The sequence below is a fragment of the Etheostoma spectabile genome, chromosome 21, assembly GCF_008692095.1.
Source record: "Etheostoma spectabile isolate EspeVRDwgs_2016 chromosome 21, UIUC_Espe_1.0, whole genome shotgun sequence".
Classification (NCBI taxonomy): Eukaryota; Metazoa; Chordata; class Actinopteri; order Perciformes; family Percidae; genus Etheostoma; species Etheostoma spectabile.
Genome location: NC_045753.1, coordinates 21,906,520 through 21,924,607, shown reverse-complemented (window position 1 = coordinate 21,924,607; position 18,088 = coordinate 21,906,520). Strand labels below are relative to the sequence as shown.

At 40.2% G+C, this 18,088-nt stretch overlaps 3 protein-coding genes and 1 long non-coding RNA gene across 13 annotated transcripts in view; 2 read left to right on the top strand and 2 right to left on the bottom strand.

Moving 5' to 3' along the window:
• Window positions 1-131: 131 nt before the first annotated feature.
• Window positions 132-329, top strand: LOC116671684 (uncharacterized). Its single transcript, XR_004327327.1, has 2 exons — window positions 132-200; window positions 241-329. It is a non-coding gene; the product is annotated as an uncharacterized LOC116671684 (long non-coding RNA).
• Window positions 330-1,382: 1,053 nt separating this feature from the next.
• fam234a (family with sequence similarity 234 member A) lies at window positions 1,383-7,243 on the bottom strand. 2 transcript variants are annotated; one of them, XM_032501371.1, is made up of 12 exons: window positions 6,907-7,243; window positions 5,864-6,168; window positions 5,660-5,770; window positions 5,386-5,568; window positions 4,444-4,568; window positions 4,160-4,292; window positions 3,745-3,877; window positions 3,486-3,629; window positions 3,147-3,228; window positions 2,897-3,049; window positions 2,717-2,819; window positions 1,383-2,602 (listed from the first exon to the last, which is right to left on the bottom strand). In XM_032501371.1, exons 2-12 carry the CDS (start codon window positions 6,132-6,134, stop codon window positions 2,391-2,393), a joined length of 1,650 nt encoding a protein of 549 aa, XP_032357262.1. In that variant the 5' UTR covers window positions 6,135-6,168; window positions 6,907-7,243; the 3' UTR covers window positions 1,383-2,390. The 2 variants fall into 2 exon arrangements, with proteins under 2 accessions (XP_032357262.1, XP_032357261.1); XM_032501370.1 differs by having other exon boundaries at window positions 5,864-6,165.
• Window positions 7,244-7,332: 89 nt separating this feature from the next.
• Window positions 7,333-16,015, top strand: luc7l (LUC7-like (S. cerevisiae)). Of its 7 annotated transcripts, none has more exons than XM_032501376.1 (12): window positions 7,333-7,577; window positions 9,244-9,314; window positions 9,673-9,715; window positions 10,444-10,538; window positions 10,705-10,803; window positions 11,417-11,527; window positions 11,700-11,843; window positions 11,964-12,140; window positions 13,105-13,193; window positions 13,290-13,319; window positions 13,429-13,590; window positions 15,531-16,015. In XM_032501376.1, exons 3-12 carry the CDS (start codon window positions 9,706-9,708, stop codon window positions 15,643-15,645), a joined length of 1,032 nt encoding a protein of 343 aa, XP_032357267.1. In that variant the 5' UTR covers window positions 7,333-7,577; window positions 9,244-9,314; window positions 9,673-9,705; the 3' UTR covers window positions 15,646-16,015. The 7 variants fall into 7 exon arrangements, with proteins under 7 accessions (XP_032357267.1, XP_032357266.1, XP_032357268.1 ...); XM_032501375.1 differs by having other exon boundaries at window positions 9,673-9,739; XM_032501377.1 differs by having other exon boundaries at window positions 9,632-9,715.
• Window positions 16,016-16,330: 315 nt separating this feature from the next.
• The window catches only part of LOC116670738 (epidermal growth factor receptor kinase substrate 8-like protein 1), an 11,037-nt gene continuing 9,279 nt past the window's right edge, over window positions 16,331-18,088 (bottom strand). For all 3 annotated transcript variants that reach the window (XM_032501363.1, XM_032501366.1, XM_032501364.1), the window contains 2 exons: window positions 17,903-18,035; window positions 16,331-17,202 (listed from right to left, as the gene is read on the bottom strand). In XM_032501363.1, coding sequence (XP_032357254.1) covers window positions 17,116-17,202; window positions 17,903-18,035 — 220 coding nt within the window. In that variant the 3' untranslated portion in view covers window positions 16,331-17,115. The remainder of the gene's footprint in view (window positions 17,203-17,902; window positions 18,036-18,088) is intronic.

Sequence of the window (18,088 nt, the reverse complement as noted above, 5' to 3'; positions counted from 1 at the left end):
ATTTGCGAAAATCTCAAAGTGCTACATGGTAAAAAAGTAAGTGATAAAATAAAACACACGGAGAGCATTATAAATAAAATTATAAATAAAAAAATAAACAAAAACAATGTGGAAAAGGGCAAGGGATCAGTCAAAAGCTCTCCTAAAAGGTGGGTTTTAAGGCCACGTTTAAAATCATCCACAGTCTGTGGGGTCCTCAGGTGGTCAGGGAGAGCCTTCCACAGTCTGTGGGGTCCTCAGGTGGTCAGGGAGAGCCTTCCACAGTCTGGGAGCCGCTGAGCAGAAAGCCCGATCTCCCATAGTACGGAGCTTTGTCCTGGGAGGTTTCAGGAGTTAACCTGAGGCAGATCGGATGGTCTGGGTTGAGGTCTGTGGGGTGAGAAGTTCCTTGAGGTAGGGGGGGCTTCACCGTGGATGCACTAATGGGTGAGGAGGGAGACCTTGTACTCAATCCTGAGAGAAACAGGAAGCCAGTGGAGTGATTTGAGGATGGGGGTGATGTGGTCGTGTTTGCGCAGGAACTCTGTCTAGGACCCTGTCTTGGCCCACATTGCTGTGGGCCAAGATGTGATTCGTGATTCTGTGATTCGTTGTTGTGTTGTCACGTGACTCACTGACACAACGTGCAGAGGAGCAGCGACTCGCTGTGTTCATTCTACAGTGCCTAATAACTAATCATTTTGTGCACTTCAATACATTAATAAAAAAATATTGCCTAAAGAATTGATCATTCATTCACCTCAGAAATAATGAAATGCTCTCCCCTACACAAAAGTATTTTTTTAAGTAAAAAGTATCGTATTGGTATCGGTATCGGCAATACGGACTCTATATGTATTTGGTATCGGATCGATACCAAATTTTGCAGTATCGCCCACCACTAGTCAGCAGTCATGCGTCATCATGGTGAAAAAGCGACGCTGGAATCAGCTGGACGCTACGTGACTGACTTCCACGCAACCATGGACTGAAAGCCCGCCAGGCGGCTCTGCTGTTGTCTGTTGCAGTGCAATGCAGAGGGCAGCAATGGGTTGCTTTTATGGCCTAATATTCATATTCTGAATAGGTGAGGAGGTAACTGAGAAGTGTTTCATTGTGTTTGATAGAAAAATCTATTAAACCAGGCAAAACATGGTTTCAATACAATATTACTTTATTCATAGTTTGTTTTGTCAAGCATATGACTCTATACCTTATTCTTGCTAAAAAAAAAATAATCTTGCAAGATAAAATGGAGCAGACTAAAAGGATTTTATTGCTTTCGGTTTGTGTAGTTTTGCAGAGGGCTACAACTTCAATTGCTACAATCAGAACGATGCCTCAGGTATTACTTTCCTTGTATTTGTATATAATATAAGACATATTTGAGAAGACAAAAGTTTCTTTGAAACGGTTTAATATTAATCAAATTCAAACATAATTCAGAAAGAAAAGCCCACGCGTTCAAAACATTAATGTACAGCTAAAACACTTACTTCACTTATTTAACGAATGGAAATCACAGAGAAATAAAACAGCTTCCTAAGGAGCAATAAATGCACATCAGTAACTCAATATCATGGACTCAAACAGGCAACTCAGCATTCAATTCCTCAAAGATTTAGTCAGTGTGCATTAAAGATCATCACTAGTTACAGCCTCTTGGATTAAGTAAGTAAGGGACACAAATATTGATGATTGACAACAGTACCATACTACAAAACAGCCTCAATGTATAACAAACAGAATACATAACAAGACATGTAACAACATAGTGTGTACTGTACTTTAAGGTTGGTCAGGTTTCCGTTGTATTTCAAGTTTCAATGTGCATCTGTCTGTTTTACTGCACGTGTTTTAGAAAATGCACCAAAGGAAAAAAACCCATCATTGTGCGACCATTCCTTTCAAGCGACTATAATTTGAAATAAAACAAGAACTATCCCCTGTGGTGGCATGATGCACTATTAAAGCCCAGTGCGAAGTGCACAGTTGCATAGATTAAAATAATTTCAAAAAAAGAGCCTTGCATTGATGCATGAAAGTGCTAAAAACAGTACAGCGAGACAGGTCCTCTTGATTTAACAGCAGGAGAAGAGCAGAAATGCTATGCCATTGTCAAGGAACAGTAGCTCTTTGGACACTAGCTCAGATCAAATCTCTGATAGTATGTACGCAGACAAGTCTGAAAACCGATAATGCCCAGTTTGTCCAATGGAATTTAAGTGAAGAGCCCGCTTAAATCCAACCAACACAATCCTCTAAACATAAAGGAAATGTTTTGGTTGTCAGCAGTAAAGTGGAAAGTCCAAGTTAGTGTAAACACTTTGGTTTTGAAGCTAACTTACAGTCAGCTGTGTCAAAATAGTTTGAACACTTAGGATACACTCTACGTTTTACAGATGGTCCTTTCACCAGTCACTAAAGCGGAGACGATTTAAGGCCTCTATTATGTCCTCATTTGTCTCTGAACTTCCGTCGGTACCAATACGGAGTACTTTGCTGTCAGGGATGTCCTGCTTCATCTTCCGCTTGCTGAGGACCACGGTGCCTTCCTCTCCCTGCGTCCCAGGGCCTGTCAGCAGGATGTAGGCAGCATGGCGTCCATGCTCCAACAGAGTGGCTAAGATAAAAACACAAACACAGTCAGACAAAGAGCTGACCCCTGTGTTTCCTCACCCCTCCCACCACTGATTCACAAAAAGACGTCATTAGAGCATAAGAAAACCAAAAGCACCTTTAAATGTTACGATGTGTTCCGTGAAAGTGGTTGACTCAAGGAGGACTTTAGAATAGAGAGGGTGGAGCAAGTAAGAATGTCGGTCACTTGTGAGTGCTTCCTGCAATGAAATTTGAGTACCGGTTAGCATTTTTTTGAGAAATCCATTAACATGCATCTTTAAAGAAAGTCACTTACAGATGAGTTTGTCTCTGAAGGCATCATGCCCCAAAACACAAAGACCGAGAAGGAGTTGGTGGTGTGTATCGAGGCGGGTCTCGGTGAGTTAGGACTGGCCAAAAGGTCGACTTCCCACAGCACGTGACCGGACTTCCCATCAAGAATTATTACCTACATACCAAACAGACAGTGGTACTCTGAATGTGTGTTTTAAATCTATCACCGTATGAAAGAAGTTAAATAACTGTAGGTATCACAGCCGTCTTACCCTCTTTGTGGAGTTGCCGACACCCTCCTCAATTACAACGTCAAGAATATTGTCTTTGTTAAAGTGGCCAAAGGAGGGCTCACTGAATGTAAGTGAACACAAAGAAGAAGACTTATGAGACTCAACCAACCTGGTTATAATGACAGTATATGGATCACTAGGACATTTAAAGAGCTTCCCCAAAACAAAATGACCAGAATGTAAAGATAGATGAGGTTTCATGGCATTATAACACTATTTGATTCCCAGCCAAAAAAAACATTTTGCATTGTGATAAAACTAATCCTCTCAGCTCTAATTCACTTGTATGTGCAATCTAAAAACAATCAGAACTGTAACCTGAGGACTGAGCTGGTATTGAATCTCCACAGTAGCTGCAAATGTTTTCCATCGACTAGTGCCACCTCCTTCCCAGTCACAAGCAGCAGGTTGGGTGAATCGTCTGTTTCACTTGTCCTCAACACTTGTCTCACTGAATCAGACCTGCAGAGTGGAGATACACGTCAGCTGAAGCCAAATGACGACAAGCTGTTACTCCAAGTGAAATCTGTGTTGTTGGAAGGGAATCTAAAGGTGAAGGTATTCTGCTTATTATTACTTGTAGATGGGTACAAGGTCGGACGTTGCACTGGCATTCTTCTCCCAGTGCTTATCCTTCTTGAGGCCCACCTCCATCCCTGCCTTGGCCTTGGCAGCGATCCTCCACAGTGCCAGTCCATACAGGCCAGTGTCTGTGAATGAGCACAGGATTACTCACTACTGCCATCAAATGTATTAAACTATGTACAACAGCTGTAAGAGAACTTAAAGTTAACTTTTTCTCTTCACATATGTGAGAACAGCTTTGGGTTATCTTCTCTTTTAGTTCTACAGAGCGGCTGAACTGCAAATCTAATTTCTGTCACGTCTTAACTATTTTGATACAGTGCAGGACTCCTCCAATAGGAATGACTCAGCTGGTCTAACTGCAGATGGGAACTAACACGTTGTGGAAGTTGATTTTGGAAACAAACCTGTTTGTAGTAGCACATAGTAAGAACCTTCTGTAGTGCAAAAGAGAAGATGATTGGCTGTCTCTGTGGAGTTGAGAACAACCGTAGAACCAATCTGGACACCCGTCTTCCCTGAGAGGAATAGCAGCCGAGTCTACAGATAAGAAGAGAGCCATCGAAATTAGTTTTGCTGCAACATTATCAGATTCGTTTCAAAAGACACAGACGCAAGCACTGCACTGTAAGACAAGGAGCAAAGCAAGGAAATAAATGTAGCAGTAGGAAATGACACGACTGATGTTTACCTGTGTTTTGTTAGATGCCACCAGAGCCACGTCGCTGACCTTGTCCCCATCCAGATCTGGGACACTAAGAACAGGCACAGTGCTGTGCAGACCAGGAGGCTGAGGCTGCTGCCACCTAATGTCACCTGCATGCACACACACACACACACACACAGACACACACACACAGACAGACACACACAGACACACAGACACACACACACACACACACAGACACACACACACACACACAATCTGACTGAGTTCATCTGATTTTTTAAAGATTAGTTGGAGCATTTTAGGCCTTTATTTGAAAGGACAGCTGAAGACACAAAAGGGGAGGCAGAGAGGGAATGACATGCAGCAAAGGGCCGCACTGAACCTGCAACAGCTGCTGCAAGGACTGACCCTCTGTACATGAGTTTAGCTGATTTTGAGTCAAAGTCAATTCCTGACCTTGGAAATAGCAGTTGCAAAAAGTTAGTAAGCGGGCATTGAGATTATTATTATTATTTATTTTTTTTACCAAGCTTTTAATTGAATTTTTTTAAACAAATGGTTTTAACTACATCACTGCATCATCAGAAGATGAACTTTGCTGAGTATGTTAAGCAAAAATAAAATTCTTATTACTAAAACTATGTATTTCATGTTCACAATGCTTTAGGATTCTTGCTTTAGTTGTTACATTGCAATAAACTGTATTTGTACAAAAATACATGGTCTACAGCAATTTTCCCAAAAACACATATCAGAACACTTTAAATGGTGCTATGCTACAATCTTATTAAACTGTGTTTTTTTTTATGTGTTACGATTGTGTTAACATGTTTGATGCAAAGACTACATAGATCTTTAAAAGCTGTATAGCGATGAAAATGTGATGTCATATATATATATATATTATAAATGACATCACATATATGTATATATAATACAGAGACAGAGTAATGAGTCACTAACCAGTGTATTTGTCAACAGCTGTGAGTTGGTCAGAGTGGGATAGGAGACAGTCCCACATTCTGCCTGTTTCTTTGTCCAGACCACACTGGGCCCAGTGGAACTCGGGAGCCAGCGGACGCTCCCACAGCGTCTCTCCATCTGTCCCATCCACTGCTACAACAAACACACATGGCGAGGGCAGACCTGGAAAACACACGGTGGGTCTGAATTACACAAAACAAATGCAACACAGAGCTGCATAATGAATAAATTAAAATCGAATAACACTTTATACCTGCATCAGCACATGTATTGTTTTGACTGCCTTGTGTGTTTTTGAGGACAAACAGGACATCCATCACCTTGTCTTTGCTTGCATCTTCAATAGCTAAGAAGTCATACGTTGCTGTGGCAGAGAAGAAGAGAATCATAGTAACTCCTACAAACAGCAGCAACGAAAAACACTAGCAAACAGTGAAAAGCACACAATTGTACACACCCGCTTCAGAGAAAGTCCGGTTCCAGGTAACGAGATATTGTGGTCTGACAGGACAAGGGATGATGAAGGAGAAGGCAAACACTATGGTGAGGCAGAGGAATAAAGAGAAGAAGAAGGCTGCAGTTCGCCAATGGTTCAGTTTGACAAAACCCAAGCCTTCTTTACAACTCTTCTTCTTCAGCTCTGTTGCTGATGGTGCTGTTCCCATCTCTGCCCTGTCCTCTCCTGTCTTCAGGGGCTCGCCTTCAGTGGCACTGCCTGTGGCCTCCATTGTTGACTCAATGCATTACCAGCCCGGAGATCTGCTGAACGGGGAAAAGAGCTTCCAGTCAAACCTTACCTCAATATAATGCTGATCTTAACTCAACACTAAAATTACAAAACCCAGTTTATCTTTATATCCTATTATGACATAGAGTTTGCTGTTGTGTCCCAGTGTGAAGTAAACTACAAACCCGGATGTGTCGAAGTAACCCGCATTTATAACAAAACTCGCTGGCAATCACAGACAGTACATGAGAAAATACTAAAGGCAGCAGTGTCAGTCCAGCTATTTCTGCTGCATCAAGCTTTGTGGATCTGAGCCTATTCAGACCTGGCTGTGCCAGCACTGACTCCAGAGATTTCCCTGGCCCGAAAACAACAAACCCATAATGACTATATCATCACCCAAGCTAGCGTCCTCTGTTTGTTTTAACGTTACAGCCACGGGCTTATTTAAAAGTAACGTCTGTATGTGACGTAAAGTTAGTTAGCAAGCTCATTGACGTTACCTGTCACAACTATTTCAAAATCAGAGAATTCACCGTACGATGTTAGCTAAGTAGCTCAAGTTTTCCACCGAGTAGTTCAATGTCGGATAGCTATCACTGTTAGCGAGCTTTGGTTTGGAAAGTTCACGTGTTTGCTAACTTGTTGAACAAAGGTCAGGCCGCAAAGAAGATGGAATAAGAAAATTTCGGTGGCGAAAATCCTGCCACGTGAATGCAGAACTAGGCCTAACGTTACACTGAACCAAAAAAACAACAAAACAACAATCTTACTTTTATCTCCACTGTCGTCTTCGGTGATCACTGGTGTGGTGGTTATATATAGGCCTGACAGAGCAATTCACAGCTGCCTGTCAGCCTCAACTCTGTAAACAAATCCCTGATAGGTTAGGATTAATGCCCTGAGTTTGTCTCTCAGATAGCCCTTTCTACTGCCTACGTTGAACATGTACAGACCCAAACGATGTCAAACTCCCAAACTACGACAATGAGCATAACATTAATCTTCTCTAACATAAATCTAAATGTAACTTAGTTTGGGAAGCTAGCAGGGGGTGACAGCCAGTGAGTTTGTGCTGCCTGAGAGGTAAAATCCAGGGCAAATAATACAACGTTAGCAAGCGTTCAAGCCCCTCTGGTTGGTTAATTCGCTTGTTCTCAAACATAACGATTGGTCGATTTCATTCTGACAGCCCTCCTTTCAAACAGGGCCTGACGTCATTTCCCTAACATAAAACGGAAACTGGCGAGTCCACGAAATAGAGAAAAGCGACGAGAGGTGATGCTTGGACGAATATTTTATCAAATAACAACACAAAAATACTAAGGAACTGTTTTCAGTTGCTTATTTTTCTATAGTGCTGTCGACGGAAGACCCACAACAATGTCTGCCCAAGCTCAAATGAGAGCTTTACTCGACCAGCTAATGGGAACAGCGAGGGATGGTGAGTTGCTGTAGCATGCTAGCTGAGCTAGCTAGCTAGCCAAGATGGAGCCACTGCTGCGGCTGGCTTGTGTTGGTGTGTGATGGACAGACCTGCATGAATGGATGTAATACTGCAGAGGGCTGTGTAAAATACAGTAACATTGGATTTAAGTATCCTTTACGGATTAACGTTAGGATTTAATGTGTGTATCCATTGAGGTCATTTAAAACTCGTCACGTGTTTAGTTCCACCTTAAACCTTACACGTTACAACTTTAGCGTTAAATGCTTAGCTAGCTAACGCTAGTAGCCAAGTTAGCTAGATAACGCTACATACAGTTGAACGATACAGCTACAACAGTTTATCCATCCCTGGCAATAATTCAAATTCTAACTAATTCAGTGGATACCGTTAACGACACTATTACATTTCATATTTCTTGTAACGTACGTAACACACATTTAAAGGAGACGTACATGCAAAGCGTCGCATTGGGCCTGCCAGTTAACGTTATTACTGAAGTGGCATTAGGCGTAATGTTGTGTAGTACTCAACTGGTAAAATGATTGCCAACGTCATAATGTGAGAAGGCAAATGCATAAGAATATTATCATTGATATTATGCACTAAACCTCAGTAGTGCTAACGTTACGCCATTAGTGTTTAAAGAAGAACGTTAAAGTAACGTTACAAGTTAAGGTCCTGTAACGTTATTCATAATCTTTACTTAAGTTAAACTCCCCAAGTACAATTAGCGAATTTATTTGAAGTATCGAAGTCAAATCATTTATTATGCAGTAGAATAGCCATGGTTAGTCAGGTGGTGTTATTATCAAGGAGCAGTAGTTAAATGTCGTGACTGGTTAAAGGAGGGGCTTATTTGAAATACTTTGTATAACGGTACTGTTGGATAGTTAATTACATAACTGTGAATCCAATCTTACATTTTAAGTTGATAATATGTTTTGTATAAAAAATCCTCATCAGCTAAATAACCTGTTACTGCAGCTGTCAGATACATGCCTTTTATAAATTAATAGATGCACAAAAGGGAAATATGTGCAAGTGAAGTAAAAGCACAACAAGTTTGTACTTGAATTTACTGAACGATCATAAATAAATATAGATCGTAATTATTATTATTATTTTTTTTCTGATCCCCTTTAGCTGCTAACAGTGTAAAGTGTGTACCAGCACTACTGCTTGGTATTTAAATACATAATTAATTGAAAAGTGAAAGCCATTTGACATAGCATATTTAGCAAACCTGACAAGTGTATTCTGTTAAAAATAAATGAATGCTGTTATCTTGACAGTATAACTGCTGTTGTCTTTATGGGTGCTTTGACATGCTGAAATCCAATTTTTGCTAACTTGTTCCAGCCCTTTGGATACAAACATTAAAAGGTAACACAGCTGCCAAGTCAGATTTTCATGGGCAGAAATGGCAGCTTATTGCTGCCCTGTCATTTAATAAATCAGAGGTTCATCCTGTCAGTCGATTGAAAGGAACTACAGCCCTGTGGATTATCTTTTAACAAGTTGATAATTCGATTTGAACAATTTGAGTGAACTTGTGTTGTGAGCTTGTGGGTGTATGTGTGATGAGATTGATATCAAATTCTCCCATACATTTGTTGCATACAAACTGAACAATTGTGGCCCCTTTATTTTATTCATTAAGGTTCAGTGTATCTTTGCCAGCCTACAACAATCTGCAAAGGAGTTGCAGAAAAGCCTCATGTTCATCGAGCCGTGAGTCACACATAATTTTTAAAGCTGTTATGATGAATATCCAAACCATTTGTTTGCCTTCCGGACATTATTGTAGCTTTTTTTAAATACACAAATGGGTATATCTTCAGTGGCACTAGAATTACAATTTGGAGTAGTATTATGCAGCTTGAGCTAAGACGTCTGGTCGCGCAGAATCCAAACAAGCAGTTCAATCACAGTTTTCAGTGAGACGTCTGTTATCAGAAGGCAATTTTAACAATCATCGGAAGAAGAAAAAACTTTGCACACATCATTTACAATCTGACTTGTGTATGACTCCCAACTTCTTACTACAGGTATGGGCAAGAAAACTGTTCCCATTTATACTTTTCTACAGCGGGTTTAAAATTCTGCAGCTGAGGTCTTGAAGATGCAGAAGGGTACAGTATGTGGTGCAGATCGCAGTGTGTATAAACAACATTTTTTCCTTGGATTTCTTTTGTGTTTTTTTGTTTTGAATTTCTTTTCAATGTTTCATATTTTGTAAAAGGCTTGGCTGGAACATTTGTCTGAAATGTTTACATTTCTCATCACATTCCTGATAGCAGTCTTTTCTGCATAGTTATATGCATTGAAATGTAATAAACTTTATGAAAATGAAGATACCTTTGTTCACACTAGATAACTGAAGCACAAGTTTGGTATTTACCTGGTTTGTGTCCCTCCCTATTAGCTTAGACTCATAATGCTCCATGCTTACAGAGTGGACATTGAGCCATATCACAAGTTAAACCAAGGCTCAATCATTGCCATTTTTTTATTAAGGCTTGGGAAAGGTTGGTAAGCACCAAGAATAACAGGAGCTACATGTAACTTTTACTTCTTCAATCTTGACACATTCATGGATAATAATGGTAGTCCAGCAGAGGCACATTATATATTACAGGTAAATATGCTATACCAATGAAGGATGTGTTAAAGTAAACTTTTGACAATCGGGAAAATGAAACTATTGGTTTCACGCATTTTGATTCCTTGAATGCATTTATAGTGACACATACTGCCCATTCAATGTTTTGCAATTACAGTATAGTAAAGCACTGGATACCTCGCCCCTGCTAACAAATATGTGAGGTCTTTCTCACTGGCTATTTTTGGACTGTTTCAGGGGATGAAACGCGACAGAGGGTCAAGTTCACTGACGAGCGAGTCTGCAAAAGTCATCTTCTAAACTGCTGTCCACATGACATCCTGTCTGGAACTGTAAGTGGCCTACAATTTAAGTCTGACTACTTGAAAATATTCAGTATTTATTTCACAGGATATCAGTAAATGCTGAAAAGAAGAACTAAACCATGTACTACACGTAACCCTAAACCTTTTGATATGTGAGTGCAGTTTGAGTCATGTGCTTGTGTTTTGGTGACAGCGTATGGACCTGGGAGAGTGCACCAAGATCCACGACCTGGCACTTCGGGCAGATTATGAAATTGCTTCCAAGGAGAGAGATCTGTTCTTTGAGCTTGACGTAAGTAGTGTCCTACTATAACTAATACAGTTGTGCACATCATAGAATTGTGTAGTAGAACACAGAAACTGTTGTTTTAGGGGCTAGCTGGCTTTGAAGACACAGGTATATACTTGGTGTTACTTATAGTATTAAAGTAAAGTGATAAAAACCACCGGTGACAGTAGTCTCAGGTCACATCATTTAGCATGACCACAATAACTGAACTTTTTCCGGATCCTTTTTTATTATCTAATTTGTCTATTTTTACCAGCTTCTGTAAAAATAGACTTTTTGTTGCTTTTGTGGAGAAATAGCTATTGGCTCATTCATCTCCCTCAATGATGCTACAATGGTGCATTTTACTGATACACCAGAGTTACAGCCACAAAACAACCTCAGTTTTAGGCCAACTGTTTCAGACTACATGTGCACTGTAAAAACTATTGCGCAATATAATTTGGAGATGTAGACAATGCCTCAAGGACACCAATAATTTTGGGGGCAGCAATTAATATCCATTCCTCTTAACCAAGTGATTGTTGTTAATCATCATACCCCTACTAAATGTTTCCTATGTGGCTAATGTATAGAAATCTACTATAGTATAATACTAATATTTTCGTTCCAAAAGGCGGTCGAACACCTGGAATCATTCATTGCTGACTGTGACCGGAGGACAGAACTAGCCAAGAAGCGCCTCGCTGAGACCCAAGAAGAGATCAGTGCTGAGGTGGCAGCAAAGGTGAGTGAAATTTTTTTATTTTTATTTTCTTCCAAAACAGACATTGTGATCCCCATGTAATACATTCAGACTTGTGACGTGAACTGAGTCGCATTTTTTATGCAGCATCTAGTTTGCTATAACAGTGTGGTTTGGGATAGATGTAAATTGTGGTGTTGGTGCTGTGTCGCAGGCAGAGAAGGTCCATGAGCTGAATGAGGAAATAGGGAAGCTTCTGGCCAAGGCTGAGCAGCTTGGAGCCGAGGGAAACGTCGACGAGGCCCAGAAAGTCCTGCAGGAGGTTGAGAAGGTCCGCACTAGAAAGAAGGATGCAGAGGTAAGGAAGTACTTGGGACCTTGGGAGGTGCCTCCATTTTAGGGTGATGTTGTGTTTTTCCTTATAATAAAAACCTTATGCATTATCCTTTTAATGCATTTCTTTTTCTGTCTCTCTCAGGAAGAGTACAGAAACTCAATGCCAGCTTCCAGTTTCCAGCAGCAGAAGCTTCGGGTGTGCGAGGTGTGCTCTGCTTACCTGGGTCTCCATGACAACGACCGTCGTTTGGCTGACCATTTTGGTGGAAAGCTTCATCTGGGCTTCATTCAGATCAGAGAAAAACTGGACCAACTAAAGGTATGTGCCAGCCTTTCCAACCATGTGCACTAGGCCTGCACGATATTGGAAAAACTTGCAATATTTTTTTGCCCAGAGAGAGGGAAGTGCATATACATAGAAGATTAAAAAAAAATGAAAAGGATCTTTTCTAATGTGAACCATTCTTTGTTAAACTTGAATGCTTTACAAACAAGCAAGTAAGCGCTGTGACTACTCTTCTGAAGTGATTTGGGATAGGGAAATGAGGTAGAAATACGCTGGTTGACTAGCATGACACCATTGTATTCATATAGTAATCAATCCAGGCTAACGTGTATGACAGTGACTGCATGTTGCTTCGTCTTTGATTCAGGTTGTGGTCGACTAGCGGGGTCAGCTTGTTTGTTTGATAAATTGATCAGACCTGCATGTCACACGCACTAATAATGTATACTTTATCAGCAACAAACTCTTTGTATCCAAGAACAATTAAATTAAGTGTAAATGAGGTTAGATCCGACAGGCTTCTGTAGTAGATTAGTGTTACGTTTCCAGCGCCGCGACTCCGAACCGTAACGTTAGTTGGGCCAGACGGACCCCTTGTTTCTTTAGGCTAACTGTATTAGCTTTAGCCTGGCTGGTAGCATCTTCACACTTATATTTAAAATAAATAATCTTCAGTAATGTGAATATAATTACTAAGTGGGGAAAAGGCTAATAATAGAACAGCTAGAAAAGTCTGGTAAGTTCAGAAAATCACACCAATTTACCTTAATGCAGCCTTTAAAACAATGAAAAGACAACACTTATTTCAAAATCTAAGATGTCTAGTCTCATATCACGACATTGATATATTGCTCAGTTCTACCATAAACCCATTAATACAAAAAAATATTTTAGGTATATCCTGTAAGGAGTAACATGGGTGGTTTAGATAAGGATGGGTTTATCTCTAATTTGTGCTATTTATTTATTTATTTATTTATTTATTTATTTAAATCAGAAAACCGTGGTCGACAAGCAGGAGAAAAGGAACCAGGAGCGCTTGAAGAGACGGGAAGAGAGGGAGAAAGAGGAAAAGATGAAGAAGAGGTGAGTGCAGACATTTAAAAGCTGGTGACATTTATGGAAGTTCATTTGTGATTTTTAACTTTTTAAACTTATGGTTTTGCATCCCTCCATTCATAGGACCAGATCACGGAGCAGAGAGCATAAAAGGTAAAAAAGCTACTCCATCTGTTCACATTTAAAATTAGTCAATTCTGATCAATGTAGTTTTCAAAGGTAAATTATAACGCAAGTGCCCGTGTCTGTTATTTTTGATCAGATCCCGCTCTCATGACCGCAGAAGGCGGCGCTCGCGCTCCACATCACGAGACAAGCGCCGTTCGCGCTCACGATCCAGGGAGAGGAGGAGGAGGCATCGCAGCCGATCCCGCTCTCGTAGCCGAGGACACCGTCACAACCACGAGCAGAGCTCCAGACACAAGTGAATACACAACAAAGCTTACACAGTTCACACCAAGCCCCACAGAATATAACTTCCAAGAATAGGCTGTGCCACGTTTGTCACGCAATGCGCATGTTCTGTGTTTTATGGATTGCTGCTTTTTCACAAATGTTGCCTCATCTAACAAACTGCTTGATAGATTGCATCACTCAGTAGTCACCATCCCATTAACTAGTAACACAGCTCATCTTCAATTGGCATTTTTGGCAGAAGCTTGGAAGTTATTTGTGTGTAATCTTTTTAGCAGATCGTGGTCATGAATCTTAAATTGAAGTCTGGATTATCCGTCCTGTTGGAGTTTATAATTTAGCTCTTTACAAATAAACCCTTGCTATCTAAAAACCCCAATTACAATGAAGTCGGGATGTTGTGTTAAACGTAAATAAAAGCAGAATCCAGTGATTTGCAAATCTTTTTCAACCTAAATTCAATTGAATACACTGAAAAGACAAAGTATTTAATGTTCAAACTGATACATTTTATTATTGCAAATATTTTCTCATTTTGAATTTGATGCCTGCACACGTTTAAAAATAGCTGGGATGGGCATTTTTACCATGATGTTACATCACCTTTGCTTTTAAGAACAGTGTTTTGGAACTGAAGACACTAATTGTTGAAGCTTTGTAGATGCAGTTCTTAATGTACAAATTCAGTCCAGGGTCTCCGTTGTTGTATTTTGCGCTTCATACTGACCACACATTTTCAATGGGAGGCCGCTCTGGACTGCAGGCAGGCCAGTCTAGTACCCGCTCTCTTTTACTACGAAGACATGCTGTTGTAACACGTGCAGAATGTGGCTTAGCATTGTCTTGCTGAAATTAACAGGGATGCCACTGAAAAAGACCTTGCTTGGATGGCACCATGTGTTTCTACAAAACCTGTATGTACCTTTCAGCATTAATGGTTCTTTCACAGATTGGCAAGTTACCCATGGCATGGCCACTACCACACACCCCTACCATCACAGGTGCAGGCTTTTGAACTTTGCGCTGATAACAATCTGGATGGTCCTTTCCCTCTTTGGCCCGGAGGTCATGACTTCCAAAACCAATTTGAAATGTAGATTCGTCAGACCACAGCACACTTTCCACTTTGCGTCGGTCCATCTCAGATCTGAGCTTGGGCCCAGAGAAGCTGGCGGCGTTTCCGGGTGGTTTTAAGTATATGGCTTTTGCTTTGCATGGTACAGTTTTAACTTGCACTTGTAGATGTAGAGACAAATGGTGTTAACTGACAATGGTTTTCCAAAGTGTTCCTGAGCCCACGTAGTAATCTCCTTCACGTAATGATGTCGGTTTTTAATGCAGTGCCGCCTGAGGGATCAAAGGTCACGGCCAATCAATGTTGGTCTCTGGATCTTTTGATGATATTATGGACTAGATGATGAAATTCCGAAATCTCTCGCAACTGTACGTTGAGAAACGTTGTTCTTAAACTGTTGACTGTTTGCTCACACAGTTGTTCCCAAAGTGGTGCAACTTGCCCCGTCCATGTTTATGAACAACTGAGCCTTTTGGGATGCTCCTTATTATACCCAATCATAACCAATTAAACTCTTCACCTGTGGAATATTCCAAATGGGTGTTTAAAAAAAAAAAAAAAAGAAGTCCTCAACTTTCCCAGTCTTTTGTTGCCCCCGTCCCAGCTTTTTTTTAAACGTGCTGCAGGAATCAAATTCAAAATGAGAGAATATACTTGCCAAAAAAACAAAACAAAGTTTATCAGTTTGAACATGGAATATCTTGTCTTTTGTAGTGTATTCAGTTGAAATATATGTTCAAAAGGATTTGATAATCATTGTATTCTGTTTTTATTGAATAACGTTTTACACAACGTCCCAACTTCGTTGAGTTTTGTACTTTTTTCTTTTCCTTCTGTACGCTTACTTCACTGTCTCGTGCGGCTTCGTCACCCAGGTCGTCCAGGGACCGGGAGCGCTCTTCCAGAGACGGGTCACGGGACAGGAGGGACGGTATGAACGGCAGGTCGGACTCCCGCCGGGGAGACGACAGGGATATGGGGGACCTCTGAGGACCAAACTCCATCCATCAGGACACACAACCTCCTCCTGTCTCTCTCACTCGTCTGTCCATTTATAATATCCTAATGTCTCACACAGTCCTTGCCGTGCCCCCTTTGTTCTCCTGCCCGCCACCTTTCTTTGCTTTAACAGTTAATGCAGCCGACCCAGAGTGTACACATACCTGAAATATTGTATAGATAAAATATTCTAGCATTCTGATATATCAAAAGATTGCATTTGGATGGGAGGGAATTTAGTTATTGATCAGTAGTGGAATGTATTGTAATACCCACATCTGTGAGTTGGTGGCTGTCTGTATCCAATACATCCCATGTCTTCTTAGAAACTACCCGGCAATGATTCCAACAGAAAAAAGCAGACAGATGGTCTACTGGTCTGAAGCATAAAGTCTAACTGATCCATATTATTTTGTTGTTGACGTATGGTCTTTTGATGATACAGAATCTGTCTGAATATCTTATATCTGAATATGTTCTGGGCCTACTCTGAAAAACTTCATCCTATCTTTTTTTCCATCTCCCTGAAGATTTCTTTTTACCAGTTCCCGGCAGGAGTTATTGACTTTGTGGGTGCAGATCACTCTGTCAACAAATGTTTTTGTTGTAGTCAATCCCAATTCAGAGTTATGAGTAGTAGTAGTATCAACTTTGTTTCCCCATGTCCACTTTTTTCTTTTTAACTAATCCAAGGTTTATTTGATGCTGCCGTTAGTGAAGGGAATACATTTGAGACTTTAGCCAGTATAAGTAAATGCTTGTTTTGGTGGCAAGTTTTCATCTTGATTTCTTTTATTTAAATAAATGGTAACTTCAAAGTTTGTGTCGGCATGTGAAGCAGTAGGTAAAGATACATTAGAAATTCAGTGCTATATCTGTACATACCGGAAGTCTTTGTTTTTGGCCCAATTAAGACAAATGTCTCTGAATAGATTTATAACTGCTAACAGATTCAAATGGATGTATTGCTTTACCTAATGTGTGAAGTCATCTGCTTATGTTCTGCTGGAAATCCTCCTTTAAAGTCTCAATTAAAAACAATCACCATTTAAATGTTTATTGTCTGCTGGACTTTCTCGCCAAGCTTTTCGTCAAGGCATGTTAAGTATGGTTAAATTATTAGACAAGTATACTACAAACATAAATACATTTTGTTTTAAGTTAGTCCTTTCTAGATTGAAGAAAACTATTCACTTTATACATTACAAATAGTGTTCTTTAATGTTACAGTTAATTTGCACAGCAATGGCTCTCATTAAAAGCTTACGTTTTTGATTTGCTGCCAAATACTTTTAAGATGATCTAATTATGTCATAATGGCACGTATACCATGATGGTCTTCTTGGCAAACAATGTTAGTTGGTCAAGTCACTGTTGCATGTTTGCTCTGGATATATGCTATCTGCCGGAAGAACACAATCCTTCATCTGAAACTCTTCATGATGTAGAAGCGCCTGCTGCTCACAGTGTGCTGCTCTCCAGTTTCAGATCCACCTTCATTTTCTGTTTCTCCATGACTGTCTCCAACTCCGTGGCTCTTCTTGCATCCTGTAGAAAGCAGAGGCAAATTAGGCCAGATGAGGATAAGAGGATAAAAGGCTCAGTAATTGAAATTAACAAGAATGCTGTGTGGTAATACAAAGATCTATGTACTTAATCATCTGATACAGTATTTGCCTAGAATTAAAATGCCTTCAACAACGGTTCCAAATGTGTTCATGTAGGCTACAAGGCTGAATAGAGGCCTTAGTGAATACTATTCTTGTATGACACAACAACTTAGCAGAGACATCATTCAACAGGCAGGTTTGAAAGTAATTCACAAAATACAGTCCAGAATAAACTGAGTCAGTAGCATCATTAAGATGGTTTATCAGCCCAAAAAGAAAATGTTCACGCTTGCAGAATAAACTGAGACATTCCACCATGTTCCAAATGTATATGAAATGTAGATTAATTTTCATGTTTCAGTATCAAGTTTTCCAACTATTTAAAAACTAAAATTCCACATTGGAGACTGGATGCAGTGCCACTGTCCTAAAACTAGTGTGTAAAAATGATTTTTTGGGGTTTAACCCGCTATAATTTTTTTATCTCGATTTTCTGTTAGATATGTTCTGATATCTCTACACACTCAGAATATTGACTTGCTTGATTACTGGTCAAATGTGTTTAGTGCTTACTCAATTATTTTGTCATTTACTTTGATTTAAAAACAGAAAAAAAGAGCATAGTTCTTTATATTCACCTCCAGCAGTGCTTTCTGCACAGTGAGCTGGCTGTACACTCTGGCGCCCTCGTCTGGAATCACTGCTCGTAGCTCATCCTTGTTGAGGGAGAAGAGCTGGGCACCTGTCAGCACTCCCAAACATGACACCGTCCTGAGGGACAAAACATACAAATGACTCCAAAAGTTAGAATCTAGACAATAAAA